Here is a 15,994-nt window from a genome sequence, read left to right on the forward strand (position 1 = left end):
GCCGCCGCCGCCGCCGCCGCCGCAGCCTCTGCTGCTCCTGCTGCTGGTGTTGGCGCTGCTGCCCGCGGCCGGCGCCGTCCCCGCCCCGAGGTTCCCGGCTCTGCCCGCCTTGTCTGCAGGGCCCAGTGTGAGCCTCTACCTGAGCGAGGACGAGGTACACCGGCTCATGGGTGAGTCGGTCCGCGCCGCTTCCGGTCCCCGGCGGGGGTCGCCAGCAGCCCGGGCCCTCGCCTGCCGCGCTGGCCCGGAGGTGCGGCCCCCTCTCGGGCCGAGCCTCCTCCCCGCTCCCCGGCTGGTCACTGATCCGGCCTGGGGCATGTGCCCACAGCCCCTCCGTACCACCCCTGGACCCCAGCGCCTTGCTGCTTTTCTTCCCGACCAGCCTCCCGCGCACGTCACTCTAGGCCCTGCAGTTTGGATGCTTCCAAGGGGCCGACCCTTAGGTGTGCTTTTGATACCCCAGTAGACCACGCTGCTCGGGGCCTACTATCTGCTAACTCGCTTTTTCAAAAAACCACAGAGGGGAAAGGTGAGAAGGGCACTCGAAGTTTGTGGCAGCCTCCAAATCTTAGGACCTTTAAGCCTGCTTTTTAGATCGCGAACGGATGCCAGGTAGCAGATCTTTAGCAACTGCGGTGGTTTTTGGTGTTTGTCTTGGGTTGGTTGAGTTTGAACTGATCCTGCAGTTCCAGTCCACTCGCATAACGTTGAATACCTTGACGAGAAAGGAGAACTTGGCTTTGAGTCAGTTGGTTCTGTTTACCTATTTAGTTTTGTTGTTTGGGGTACTCGTTTGAAAAATGATGCTGCCCTCCATTTGGAACTTTGTGGATTCTGAAATAAGCCCTTAGAGAAAGGCCTGGCCAGCTATCAAAAAAGAAGTCTTTGATAGTTGATAGTTAGACACCTCACATATGCCGCCTTTTGTGAATTAAGGTCTTTGGGTGTGGTGCTTCTGAGTGGAGTGTTGGAGCCGAAAAATTCTATTATCTGCCGGCTTTATTTCAGTGGGTTTATATATAATTTTAAAGGTTAGCGGAGTTTAAGGTCTGTTGCGATGAACTCAACATTGGAGTTAAATGCTTTTAACAGACTGTTTAGACATTGTATATATGTATGGATTTGTACTCTTTAACCAAAGAAGAATTGTGTTTTTGTAATGTTCCTTTCTTAATCCTTTTTAAGTCTAGTTGAATTAGCTGAATTTAGTCTAGCTGACTTGAAACTGCAATTTAGGTTAGTCCTGGAACCTGAGAATAAGGCTTAGGAAAAAAAATGGCTACTTGTAAACCAGCTCATATTAAAGATACTAATGCATTACGCATGCTTTTATAAAGTTTTGTTTTTGTTGTTAAAAGAAGTTATGTAATTGTGACTTTGTTTGCATATGCTTCCTCCCCTCCCTACTCCGTGGGGATGGAGGGGACTGATTGCTAGAGGCAGACATGGAGGGGCGCTTGTATGGCCCTACTGGTTACATGCTTAACATTTTTTTTTAGTCACATTGTGTTTATGTATGCATGGATGTATGGATGTGTGTGTGCAGTCAGGACAACTTGAGGGGGTCAACTCCCTCCTTCCACAGTGTGGGTCCCAGGGATCAAACTAAGGTGGTCCAGTTTGGCAGCGAGAGCCTTTTCTTGCTGAGCCACCTTACTGGGGCCTGGTACATACTTTATGTTATTTCTTCTGATTTTCTTGTTACCTGGTGGGGTCGGTGTCATTGTTCCCATTTTAGAAATGAGAAAAGTGAAGGTTTAACTTGCTTAGGGTCACATAGTTTATATATTACATATACATTGTATATATACACAAAACTGTTGGCTGGCATCAGTCAAGCTTTTTATACATTTAAAAAGTTTTTATATGGATGAATGTTTTGCCTGCATGTATGTAAGAGTACCACATGTCTGTAAGAAGGCAGAAGAGGGTATCAAATCCCCTGGAACTGGAGTTATGGATGGTTGTTAGCCATTATGTGGGTGCTGAGAACTGAACCCGGGTCCTCTGCAAGTGCAGTCAGTGCTCTTAACTGCTGGGCCATCTCTTCAGGCCCCAAATATATAATTTTATTTTATGTGCAGACCAAGTTTTATTGAAAGAGATGAAGATATTGTGCATATAGAAGTTTGATTATGGCATATTGGAGAAGAAATGACTGCTACTCAGTATTTGAAGTGATGCCTTTGTAACCAGGAATTAATTTTCTTAGTATTTGTAAGCAAGTAAATGATTCACAGCATCTAGTGAGTGTATTTCCAGAAATGGGCAGTGTGTGGAATGGAACGGGAGCCTTGCCTTCTTGAATGGCCAGCATGTTGTGGTAAGAGGGACTCGGCAGTATTTTCTGTAGTACGAACTGAATTGACCTATAACAGTGATCTTTAGGTTCTCCATCTGCTTATGCTAGATCCAGGGCCACTTCCTGTCCCTTCCTGTCTCCCTCAGACCGGCTATCTTTAAAGAGTTCCCTGGCTTTGGGTGGCAAAAAGTGGTGGAATGCATGCAAGGCCTTTTGAGTCCTCAGATTGTGGTTGTTACAGTGTGTAAGACTACTTGAAATACTTTTGTGCCATATTTTTGAATCCTTAAAAGGGTAAATGCCTTCTGAAAGTTGACAGAAAAACTATCATCTTACAATTATTTCTAAGATAATGCGTTTAGAATTCCAAGTGAGAAACATAAATTGGTAGTGACACTATTGTATGTTGTCAAATTTGTGTGTTGCGCTAATTGTGCTTGATAGGAGAATAAGTAGTTTTATTGCAGTTACTACATGCACATAGTTTTTGAAAAGTCAAATAACACTAAAAGCTTAAAAGAAGAACCAGCAGTGTTCTGCCTTTGACCTCTGTGTCCTCCAGGCCCTGCTTCCCAGGGTCATTGCTATCTTAAATCCTCCTTCTGTTTGTTATTTTGCTTTTTTTTCTTTCATATTTCTAAACCAATATGGAACAAGCATTTATCTTTCTAGTATCATAACTTAGCTCTTACCCCCTTTTTTTTTTTTAACCCCAATCTCTCCAGTGCATTTAAAAAGGAAAACGAAAAACCAGCGGTCAGTTTTTACTTTATTTTATACAAATATTGCCCATTTCTGAGTTAACTGGAAACCTATGGTTTTGCTTTCTAGATGTAACTGGTTTTCCCAGAGCAAAGAATTGGGTTTTAAACTTTTCTAGTTAGTTGTCTTCGTGTGTGTATTTATTCCCTCAAGTACTCCAAGAAACATGCTGAGTACCCTTTGATTCCCCCCCCACCCCATCTCCCCCACAAGGTAGCTCATGAGGACATCTGTTAGTTCCATTGGGTTTCTTCTTAGCGGTGTCTTGATCTAGAATCTTCTTTTTTCTTGCTGCAGTCTGGATAGAAGCACTTTGTGCATTTCCTCTTCTCTCCCAGATCTTTTGTCATCTGTTTTCTTGGTTTACTTTCCTTTGCTAATATATATCCTCAGTAGCTTCCTAAGAAGAAGAAGGAAGATAGATTATTTGAATCTTTATACGCGCGGAGGTGTTTATCTTATCCTCACACTTTGTAGATGTTTTGGCTGAGTTTAGAATATTAGAGTGAATATAATTTTTGTTTACAACTTTGATATTTTCACTGTTTTCTCTTGTAAGAGCTTTAGATAAACGGTTCAAAGCCATTTCTAATTCCCTTTTCTCCTTGTTTTTGGAATTTCAGGGTATTTTTCTCCGGCATTCTCAAGTTTTATAAGCTCATATGTGATTTCTTTCTTAGTCTAGAGACACAGTGCATTCAGTTTTTAGAAGTGCCTTCTCATTTGAAAAATAATGTCCTAATCTTCATTTTTTTTCTGTTTTTTTTTTTTCCAAGATACCTACTTGTTTGGCTATTGATTTTCCTCCTTGAATTGAAGTACATGTTTTCTTGACTTATTTGCCTTTTATTTCTTTGTATGATAATAAGTAGGTGAAGATTTTTCCCCTTTTAGTTTGTCTTCCAAGCTTTAACTTAAAATGTTCATAATTTTAACTTTTAAAATCTTTTTTTTTAATTTTTAATTTATTTTTACTTTATATTTGTGAGTGTATTTATTGCCTGCATGTATTATAAGTGCACTTGTGTTGTACAGTGCCCACAGAGGTCAGAAGAGGGCATTGGAGCCTTTGGAACCGGAATTACAGATGGTTATTAGCTGCATGCGGGTGCTGGGAGCCAAATGCAGATCCTCTTTAAGAGCAGCCAGTGCTCTTAACCACCAAGCCATCTCTCCATCTATGTTTTCTTTTTTTTTTTAAAAGTATTTTATTATTTTTATTTTATGTGTATGAGTGTATTGCCTGCATGTGTTTAAGTGCACAGTGTCATGCAATGCCCATGGAGGTCAGATGAGGGTGTTGGATCCCCTGGAACTGGAGTTGGATGGTTAACAGCCATGTGGGTACTGGGAATTGAACCCAGGTCCTCTGCAAGAGCAGCAGCCAGTGCTCTTAACTGTTGAATCTTAGAATCTTTTTGTTTTCTTTCTACTTCATTGTACCTGATGAGTGTATTATCTTTATTTCTGAGATGTGCATTTTTCCCCCTTTATGTTTAATGTATTTTTAGTATTCTGTTTTTTCCACTTTTTTTCTCTATTTGTATAGATCACAAATGTATGACCCTCAGTGATCCTTGGATGTAGTAATGAAGAGTGAGGTGCTGAGATGGAGGGGAGAGAGCACATAAGTATTCTGACCAGCTCCTGATGGCTTTTGGAATGTAGGTGAACTTTTCATTGGAAGTCTGTCATAAACCAGTAAATTTGGCGTCTAATTAGTGCCCTGTTCAGTGTCTATGAAGAAGCCTCCAGAAACTTCCTGCCTCTGGTATGCTTGGTGATAAACCAGCAGCCAGGGCTTAAGTTACCTGAATCCAGGAGGAATGGAAGTTAACGACCTTCAGACTGTAGAGTTCTTGTTATAGTTTTCCTGCCCTTGTGACTCAATTTCTTAGAAAAACTTTGGGTCATCTTCTGAACCTGGGGGCCTGCCACTTTGAACATTTGCCCTGTGGCTTCCTCCTTGTTAGGCCTCAGCTTCAGGGTAGCCTTTTGTACCTCCTAGGAAACTCTAAGGCTGAGCTTGTTGGGGGTTCCTTGGGGGTAGTGGAGTCTCTTATACTTGCTTTCCATCCTGCAGAAATTTGTTAAAATATAAGCTCTGGTGCCTTTCCCTTCCTATTCTTGTGGTTCAGTATCTGCGATTCCTTTATCATCTAAGGCTTTGGTCGTTCTTTGATGTATAATGGCACTTAAGCTTGGCTTAACTATTGAAGATGACATGTGGCGGTTGCTTTATGGGTTCAGTATGGCGAGTGGCATTGGTGGTGCACAGTACTGCAATGTGTGGTAGTATGTTGCCCGTGTCAAACACAAAAGTAGTCTTTGTGCTAAGTGCATACTGCCATTTCCATTTGCTACACAAGTGGGCTGCTGTAACAAAATACTGTAAACTAGGTGGCCTATAAGCAATAGAAATGTATTTCTCCCAGCTCTGGGTGCTGGGAAAGCTAACATCAAAGCTCTGGTGGTTTGCATTCTGTTGAGTTGCCTAGCTGTGTTCTCACTTAGTTGGAGGGTGAAATAATCTCCCTGGTCTTTACTATAAGGACACTAATCCCACTCAGGAGGACCTGTCCTTATGACCTAATCACCTCCCAAAGGCCCTGCTTGCATATTAGATCACCATGAGGTTAGAATTGTAATGTGAATTCTAGGGTGATAAAATAGCAGTGAGGAGGCAGGCTTGGAGCAGGTGTGTTCCTGGTCTGGGTCCTTGGCAGTAGGACATGAAGTTCTGGTCCACCTGTTCCAAACACTCCCAAGGCTTTGAAGCTTTTAATCCCTTTGTGGCTTTCCCATGTTGCCAGGCCCTTCCTCATTGCCCTCATTTACTGCCCTACAGAGACTCATACAAGCACCCATGTTATTGTTTAATGATGAGGGCCTTGATTCAGGGAGCCTGGGACAGTGAGTAGAGGGGCCAGGCCTTGACTCAGTTGTGCCCGAGTCTGAGAATCCCCAATGTCTCTGTCAGCTCTGGAGCAGCTTCAGCTAAACAAAACTTAAGCAGTGGCCTGCATGCCTGTTGCCACCCATGCTTGTTGTGATCTTGGTTACTCCGTGTGTCCTCTCAGGTTCTCCACTGTAGCACTGTGCTCCAAACTGGCTGGGGCAATGCCAGAGGTTTGGGAATAAAGTGCTGATGGGTGGCTGTGTTTTAAGCTGATCATAGTGACAGTGATGGTTGTAATAGGGAATTTGTGGTCTATAGGGGTCAAGATAACTTCTGAGAGAAGACTAGTTAGAAATTCCTTTTGGGTAACAACCTCTCTTTGCAAGTTAAATAGCCTCTGAAAGAGCTATGCTTGTTCACATCTTATGTAAAATCAGTTTATACTAGTGTGAATTGTAAAATCAGTTTAAACTAATTTGGATTGTTGTTCTCAAAGAAATCCAGGGAAAAAGAAATCGAGGCCCAACCAGGTATTATATATTGTAGTAGAAAATGACTAAAAATTATTAGATTCCTTTCCTTTTGGAGGTGAGAATGCTGTAGGTGGTCTGTTAACATTAAGACTGGCTCTAAGAGTCCATTGCCAACTGATAGGTTATTGTGATCACTTTTGTCTGTGATTGGTATGGGTAAGTTAGGCATGAATATTTTTTACTGTGATGGAGGGAAGTATTTTTATAGGAATGATTACTTTTGAGAGAGGGGAAGAGCAGCTTAGAGAATTTGGCAAAGGTATTCCAGAAAATAAAACATTTGTATTGCATCTTGAAGGATGAGCTGGACTGGCAGAAGAAAGGCACTTGAAAGCCAGGCAGAGAGCATGGCATGGAAATGTAGCAGCAGAGGTGTGTGAAACCCAGGAAACCCTGAAAGTGACTGAGGTGAGAAAAGTGAGCAAAGGAGTAGCTGGGGAGTAGGTGGGGGGGGTGGTCGAACCTTGTCTTAGGGAATGGGAAAGATGAAGAATTTCAGCCAGGCACTCTGGAGGTGGAGGCAGGAAGATCACAAGTTCCAGTCTCAGCTATGTGAGACTCTGACTATCTGCCTCCTCGACAACAAAAACAAAACAAAACAAACAAAATACTCTCCCCACCAAAACAAAAGAGAGCTTAGAAAAGGAGAGTCCAATCGGGACTGAGTTATAGGAAAGGTAGCTTTGGCCCTAGTTCAGAGACATCTCAGACTGAAAAGCTACGTCTGGGAAACAGAATTGGCAGCCTTGAGGTGGTAAGTGGGCTTAGTGGAGCAGTTGAAGGGATGGGATGGATCTGTAAGGAATTTGCAGGAAATTTGGAGATTTAATGGAAGTGGACCTAAGGGCTAAAGAAAAGGTAGTCTCGAGAGTCAAGATTTTAGATTTGGACACCTGAGCCAAAGGACCCTGTCCTTTTGGGTAAAGTAGTTGAGGGGGCAAAAATGAGATTAGCTAAGTGTTCCTCCCCTCAAGCTTCTCTCTTTCCTCCCTAATGTCAGGCCAAATGTTTGGTGGGGGTGGGGTGGTGTCCTCCCTGCCAGTGAGACTGGCATAACCTACCACAGGGCCCAGTTCCTGGAGTCCTCAGAGATGGGCTTTGGCAGGAGTGGTTAGCATTCTGCTTGGGTTGGTGGTATTGATGCAGCTTAATTTGAGTCCATATGTTCTTCATTGGAGAGCAGAGCTGAGACATTGTGCAACTGTGGGTTTGAGGTTTTCTCCCCCTCCTGCACATATGGGGGAAAATTCTATCCAGTTATGGCTAAACCGGTCCCCTGTGAGTCACATCCTGAGTTAATGAGTTAGATCTGAAGGTACTATCTCAAGTGCTGCTTGGATTTTAAAGTTCGCTTTAGGAAAAAATGAAAAGCATGGATTTATTTATCCACACACTCTGAACTGAGAAGCTCCACAGCATTACTTGGGGGTTTTGATGCAGGTTTGTCAGTGTTCTGATGAGTCTTTCAGCCATTTTCTATGTTCATAAGAAAAACTTGCACTTGAGACAGAACTATGAAGTTACTCCGAGATTATAATTAAAGTATACTTTTTGTGTTATCCTTGTTGTAAATATTTTCTAATCTAAATGTTACTAGTTTAGTTTCCTTTGTGAAGGTCTACTTAAAATGTTGCCTGCCAAAACAAATGAGTGTCTGGTGCTGAGTTCTGTAGTTAACTCTCACTGAGTGGCTAATTTTGTTGCTTCCAGCAGCCACAGTGCTGAGTGAGCCTCATCCTTATTCTTAGAAAGTTTTAGGCTGGACTAGAGCACACACAGGTCTTTCCTTAGAACAGACACATCTTGCCATATGCCAAGTACTTCACATATGTTCATTATCAGCTGCAAGGAGGAGGTTGCATTGACTATTTTTTTTTAGTTGACAAAGCGTATTCTGGAAAATTACACAGTTTGCTGGAGGTCTCAGATGTGTGAAGTTCTGTAACTCCACAGTGCTGGCTTTCTCTGATGTGTTGCCTGGAAACTCAGTCTTTTACTAAAATCATCTAGAAAGCTTCAACAAAATGCAGAATAGTAGATGTACCCTTAGCAGTTTACGTAGTTGATCTGAACTGATCCTCCTGCCTCTCCTCCCAAGCATTGTCATTACAGTTGTCTACCACCATACCTGGTTTATGTAGTGCTGGGGAACAAACTCAGGGCTTCATGCATGCTAGGCAAGCACTTTACCAACTGAGTCACCTCCTCAGTCCCTGTAGAGTTGATCTGAGACGGAGCTAAGATGAATCAGCCTTTTGACTTTTGAATGCTATGCTTTTTTTTTTTTTTGGTCTTTTTTGAGACAGGTCTCCCTGTAGCTCCAGCTGGCCTGGAACTTGCTATATAGACCAGGCTGGCCTTGAGATCTGCCTGCCTCTGCCTCCTGAGTGTGTCACCATGCCTGACTATGCTTCATTGATTATAAGATACATAGTTTTTACACACTTGGAATGATCACTGATGAGTCACTAGCTGACTCCTTTTTTTCTCTTAATGATATACCTCAGATAAAATGAACTACAGTATTATCAAAAGGTAGGCTAGCAAATAAAAGCTCAGTGTCAGGAATGAACTCCATCTTCTGAAACTGTTGAACAGGGGTCCCTCTCAAAAAATACTGGCTATTGCCCTTGCTCTTGGCTACCCACCAGAACTTGACTCTAAGACCCTATTGCTAAAGACACTGCATACATGAGTTGTACAACACACAAGGAGAAATCAAGCTGGTACTGACCTCAAAGCTTCGTCTTTATTGACAAACTTTCATAGTGTGGGAAGGTGTGTGCATATTACTTAAAGAGAAAGTAATTATCAGCTTTGCCCAGCTGTGAATCTTGAGAGCTACAACAACAATTGGTCTGGCAAGATATGCCCACTGGTACAGTGGTGGCATGAATGCTATGTAACTGTTCTAGTTTGTTTCTGTATTGCTGTGACAAAACATTCTGACCAATACCAACATGGGGAGGAAACAGCTTATTTTATCTTATATTTCCTGGGTCACAGTTCATCACTGAGGGAGCCCAAGGTAGGAACTCAGGGTAGGAACCTGGAGGCAGGAGCTGAAGCACAGGCCATGAAGGAACGCTGCTTACTGGCTTGCTCTCCTGGCCCATCCTCAGCCTGCTTTCTTACACAATACAGAACAACCTGCCCAGGGGTGGCACTGCTCACAGTGGGCTAGGTCCTCCTACATCACTCAGCAATCAAGAAAATGCCCCACAGACTGACTTGGCCACAGGCCAGTCTAATAGAGGCAATTTCCCAGTTGAGGCTCCCTCTACCCAGGTGTCAAGTTGACAACTAAAACTATCCAGCACAGTAACCAACCACTTTCTGATTGGGTTTAAGGCCCACTTCACAAGATGGAGCTCATACCTGGCACTGATATCAAGCCTAGGAACTGTGGCTAGACAGGCCACATGCCATAAGGGAGAACCTACTGCTATTATTCTACTAAATGGACATAGTATTAAACCGACTTCCAGTGACTTACTGTTACACCCATAAGATTAATTCATCTCTCAACTCTCATCAGAGAAGGAAGGATAGATGTTGATCATCTTGAGGTAAAACCAGACACCCACAGCCCCAGAGCACCTTTACTAATAACTTTGTTACTGCAAGAAGAAAATATTCTCTGTGCTCTAAACCAGTATCCACTTAAGAACAGTCCTGTAGAGTGGCTATTATCTGGCCCTTCTTTAATAGACCAAGCCACAGGTTTTAGGTCATTTAGATGCCATCTGGTTGATTGCCTTTTGTAGCAACATTCATTTGTCAAACAACTTTTTACTATGTATACACGACCTTATTTAGGAACCTGGGACATATTTTTGATGAGTAAAATGGATAAGAAGCCCTCATAGAACTAACTTGGCAAAGAACTGTGTGATTTGTCTTAGAAAAAAAATTAGATAGCTTTGGAATTAGATTCTCAAGGTAGCACCTTGCTGCCCATTTGTTAGGGAGAAGTTATGCTTGTGAGTTCTCTGTTTTGTGATGATAGCCTGGATTTAATAACCAAGTGAGTCACTGCAGCCTCTGAGGTAAAGGGTGCTCCTGCTAGGAGTTGGCTGTGGAAGAAGTTGAGTGGTGGTGATGTCTAGCTATGACTAAATTTCTCCATCTCTTGTAGGGCTGTATCTGTGGTACTTGTGAAAACCGGTCAAATTGTTTTCTTTTATGTCAAGGAACAATGGCATATCATTGTCTAGAGTATGTTTTACCAGATAACTGGAGAATCTAGTGCTATGGCAGGGTATGCTATGTGTATATTTTAGTGCTGGAGATGACAGGTTATGCCCTATTACTGTTCTTGAAAAGGATTTGGGAAGTACCTTTAACATTCTGTGACTGTTGTACAAATCACATCTTTGGGGAAGTTCTTTTATGAGTTTTTCTTTGATGACATATGTATTCACTGGAAGTGAAGTCTTATTCCCCAATTGTATGTTAGTTAGTATCTAACCCACTTTATAAAGTTTTAGCCATTTGCTGTAATATTTACAGACAGGCTAAGGTGACAGACAATGCATCAAATGACTGTCCTCTGTCCCCAAATTCTACATACCTTCTTCCAAAGGTACTAGCAGAGGCAAACTAGAGCACAGCTTTTGTGGTAGATGCTTTGGGTTTTCATTTTCAGGTATCACAGAATTACCATGAAAGTTGAATTGTGAGATGGAATCTCTCAAGGATGGGGCTGTGGAGAGACATTTCATGATCTTTGCATTTTGTAGCTTGGTCTGTTAAAGTAGGGCCAGATAACGCCCACTCTACTGGACTGTTCTTAAGTGAGTATTGGCTTAGACCACAGAGCATATTTTCTTCTTCCAGTTACAAAGTTAGGAAAGGTGCTGTGGGACTGCAGGTGCCTCACTTTTCCTCAGGATGAGCAATAGATTCCTTTCCTGTCTCCTGCAGCTAATCCCAAGCCCCCTCTCTTGACCAGAAGGGCATGACAGCCTGCCTTGCCTTAGTGGAGGTCAGTCTTATTCTGAAGGAGGCAGCCTGAAACCAAAGGTTTTCAGTGAAACCAAAGGTTTCAGAAAGTGAAGGCTTAGGGCTCTCCTTGATCATGTTTTTTTTTTCCCCTTACAAGTTCTCCATTTTTGCCTTGTATTCTCTGTGTGAGTATACACTGTAAACTCAGTTCTGTCAAGATATTTAAGGTTGAAGGAGAAATATGTGAGGAAAACGCTGAGTGTGGCAGAGTAGTACAGACAACCCTCAATTACACGATCATTGTTTGAATATCTACAAGGCTTGAAGACAGGTACTTTTTAAATTTGTTTTTTAAAATTTCTGCCCAATATTTGTAATTCTTAGCTGTATTTAGTTAAATATTAGGTCTCAGTTTTTAGGTGTGATCAGGCTGTAGCTAGATTTACTACATTCTGATACATTTGTTTGCAGCTTATTAGTGCATATAAATTAGGAATATTTGAAATAAGAGCTCTTTATTTTCCTTTTGCATCAATAAGTATATTTACTGCTTTAAAATATATTAATTTTTTTCTCTGATTTTAGACCTAAATTTTTAAAGTTTTGACTGGCATGTGGAAATTATGGATAATATCACAGACTACTTCTGTTTTGGCTAACATTCGCAAACCACTAATGATAGGGAATAGAGAATTTTTGTGGTGGAGGAGAACATTCACATCATCTGGTCTAATTCCTTTGTCTCACAATAGAGAAAGTTGATATTTACAGAAGATAGCTCAGGAAGAGAAGTCTGACTTGTGAAAGCTTCTCTAGTCCTGTCTCCACGTTACTTCTGTTTTCTTAGGTTGACTGATTTCTGACATTTTGAAAGATAGCATTTCCTTAAAACCTATCCTTGATGTAGTTGATTTTTATCAGCAGCCAGCCAGCCATTTATGCATCTGACATTTGATTAGCTACAAGTACGCTAAGGTGTGCAAGGTAGAGGGCAGACGGACGCGTGAACAACTCCCTGAAGTGTATTCTGTCAAGTGCTGGAAAGGTGACACTCTGTAAACAGAGCTACTTTGCTGATTTGCCACTAACCAACCAGAATGACAGCATTAGGAAACCAGTAGTTAACTTTCAAAATCATTTGGAAAAAATTGAAATTATTGAATTATTAGACTTCATACTAACTAGGCCAGGTCATCAAGAACGCCATCCTTAAATTAAAATTCGAGCTTAACAGTGTATATGGGAAAATATATTTTTTCTTGATGGGGTCATTTTACAGGAATAACTAGTTTTTTAGCATCAAATTTGGGTTGTTTAAAAATAAAATTATGAACAAATGTCGTTCTTTCCTAACAAGGGAGCCACATTCCTACTTTGCTGTAATTGGCATTGAGAAACTTAAGTCTGTTTAATGTAACTGAACAGCTGAAGTGTTTGGTACCCTAAGTCAGAGTAAAAATATTCTGTGCATTCTGATGACAAAATGCTGCCTTGTCAGTGCTTGGCTGGTTGCTGCTGTTCTGTGTACTTCCCAGAGCCCTTTCCACTTTCTGCTGGTTCTACTTTGCCTGCTTTACTCTCTGTTCTCCTGGCCTTCCTCCCTTTATATGGTAGGGTTATAGTTCTGTTTTGAGTATGCTCTGAATCTTTTCCTAGTGCTTCTTTAAAAAAAAAAAGAAAACATTTACTATTTATTTAATTTTCTGTATGTGGATGTCAGAGGATTCTCTTCCACCATGTGGGTTCTGGGGATTGAACTCAGGTTGCCAGGTTTGGTGACAAGTGCATTAAACCATTCAGCCACCTTGCTGGCCCTCATACAGTGCTTCTTTATATCTACAGTTTGGCTCATATATGATTTTCTCTTGGATTAGTTTCTTCATCCAGTTCACTGGGAGCCATATTTATTATACTTCCTTCCTGTATTGGTGCAGGAATCAGCTTTTTTTCTTTTTCTTTTCTGATGGTGGGCATCTTACTATGTGGCGGCTTAAGTGATCTTCCTGCCTTAGCCTCCCAAGTTCTGGGGTCTATTTTTTAAAAAGTTACTGTACTTGGCTTTTTAAAAATAATAATTTGCTATGATGATGTTCACATAATTAAAACTAACCATTTCAAAGTTAACAATTTAATGGCGTTTGTACATTTACTATGTTGTTCAGCAAGCACCTTTTCCTAGTTCCAGAACATTTTTATCATTCCAAAATAAAACCCACTACCCAAATTTCTTCTTTCTCTTCCTGAAACCGCTAGGAAGTAGCAGTCTGTATTTTGTCTCTATAGATTTATCTATTCTGTGTGTTTCTTCTAATTTTTTATTACATTTATGTGTGTATGTGTTTGTATGTGTTTGTGTGTGTGCATACATGCACATACTCCACAGTGGGATTCAGTTCTTTCTTTCCACATGGGTCTTGAATCAAGCTCAGGTTGTCAGGCTTGGTAGCAGGCACCTTTATCCACTGAGCCACCTCACTAACCCTATTCTGTATAGTCACATAAGTGGATTCATACAGTATGTGATATTTGGTCTGGCAACTTCCACTAAGCTTGTTTTGAGGGTTCACATTATAGTGTATATGAATACTTCATTACTTTTTATAGTTGGACATTTCATTCTGTATTTTAAAAAATTATTCTTTTTTTTTTTTTATATGTATGAGTGTTTTTCCTGCATGTATAAGAATGCACTGGTATAATGTAATGCCCATGGAGGCCAGAAGAAAGCATCAGATCTCCAGGAGCTGGAGTTACAGTTGGTTGTTAGCCACCATGTGGGTGCTAGAAGCTTGAAACCTGGTTCTCTATGAGAGCAGCCAGTGCTCTTAACCACTGAGCCATCTCTCTAGCCCCTCATTCTGTGTTTGTAACACAGTTTGTTCTTCTGTTTATGTATATTTGGGTTGTTAACACATTTTGGCTATTATGAATAATGATGCTGAGAATATGCATGTAATTTATTAATGTACATGCTTTTACATTTAGATATATTAAATCTTTTTGAGACAGGGTCTCCCTGTAGCCCCAGCTGTCCTGGAACTCACTATGTAGACCAGGCTGGCCTTGAACTCACAGAGATCCGCCTGCCTCTGCCTCCTGAGTGCTGGGATTAAAGGCATGCTCCACCACGCCCGGCTATTGAATAGAATTTTGTATTGTCTGGTAATAATGTTTAACTTTTGAGGCACCACTAGAATATTTTCAGTGGCTGAACCATTTTGCATTCCTACCAGGACTGTGCAGGGCTTCCTACTTCTCTACATGTATACCAACTCCTGGTGATTTCTGCTTTTTTGATTATGGTTATTCTAGGTAGTATGAAATGGTACCTCATTTTCATTTTGACTTGCATTTCCTCTAGTATTGTGTGATATTAAGTATTTTTTCATGTGTTAGCTGGTCATTTGTATGTCCTTTGGAGAAATACCTGCTCAAGTCCCTCTTAGGACCACTTTTAAAGTGTCCCAGAAATTTTGTTGTGTTGTATTATCCTTTTAGTTTAGTTTCAGGAATACTTTTATTTCTTTCTTAATTTCTTCAGGAGTGTGTTATTTAATCTCCATGAGTTTGTGTATTTGCTAGGGCTTCTTTTGGTTTTGATCTTAAGCTTTATTGCATTGTGGTTTGATAGAATGCATGGAATTTTTTCGATTTTTTTTTTTTTTTTGTTGTTGTTGTTGTTGAGGTTTTGTTGAGGTTTGTTTTGTGCCCTAGTATGTGGTCAGTTTTAGAGAAAGTTCCATGGGGTACTGAATAGAAAGTATATTCTTTGGTGCTTGGGTGAAATATTTGGTAGATGTCTGTTAGGTCGATTTGATGTATGGTATCATTTAATTCAGATGTCTGTTTATTCTTTGTCTGGTTGTTTACCTATCTAATAGAGACAGTAGGTTATTGAAGTTCCCTACTGATTTTGGGTTAATCTGTGTCTTAAAGTCCTGTAGTACTGTTTTTGTGAAATTGGGTGTACCAGAGTTTCAGTGCATTCATGATTGTAATATCTTCTTGGTCAATTGTTCCTTTGATCAGAATTAAGTGACCCTTTTCATCTCTTCTGATGAGTTTTACTTTGAAGTATATTTTGTCAGTATATTTTGCAATTATATTTTGTATAATTGCAACCCTTCCTTGTTTCTCAGTGCCATTTGCTTGGAATATTAATTTCCATCCTTTCACCTTAAGATAGTGCCTGTCCTTGAAGGTGAGATGGGTTTCTTGTAGACAACTAGCCTGTATCTTTTGACTGGGGAGTTCAGTTTATTTCCCTTTTTTTTTTTGAAAGAAAAGGGAGATTAAACCCAGATATTTAAAGTATGATATTCTCTATAGATTTTTCTTAAAAATTATTTATTTAAAAAAAAATTTTTTTAGACCCCACCAGATGGACTTGAATCACTGTCCAGTCTACAAAGAGGAGGGTCTCAGAGGAAACATTTCATTCATGCTTCCAAGTGAAGCCAGACATGGTCAAGCAGGACCTTTAACTTATCTTCACATAGATGGAACTGGTAAAAGAAAGGAGCCAGGAGCTCCTCCCAAGCCCATGTGACT

At 40.9% G+C, this 15,994-nt stretch overlaps 1 protein-coding gene across 3 annotated transcripts in view; it reads left to right on the forward strand.

Annotated features, from left to right (window-relative positions):
- The first annotated feature begins 7 nt into the window (after window positions 1-7).
- Ryk (receptor like tyrosine kinase) overlaps window positions 8-15,994 on the forward strand; it is a 98,215-nt gene continuing 82,228 nt past the window's right edge. For 2 of the 3 annotated variants that reach the window (XM_008851724.3, XM_008851723.2), the window contains exon 1: window positions 8-170. In XM_008851724.3, the coding sequence (XP_008849946.1) occupies window positions 167-170 (4 nt within the window). In that variant the 5' untranslated portion in view covers window positions 8-166. The remainder of the gene's footprint in view (window positions 171-15,994) is intronic. The other variant, XM_017802841.2, reaches the window with a different exon arrangement.

This window comes from Nannospalax galili, unplaced genomic scaffold (assembly GCF_000622305.1).
Source record: "Nannospalax galili isolate Female #2095 unplaced genomic scaffold, S.galili_v1.0 scaffold1046, whole genome shotgun sequence".
Classification (NCBI taxonomy): Eukaryota; Metazoa; Chordata; class Mammalia; order Rodentia; family Spalacidae; genus Nannospalax; species Nannospalax galili.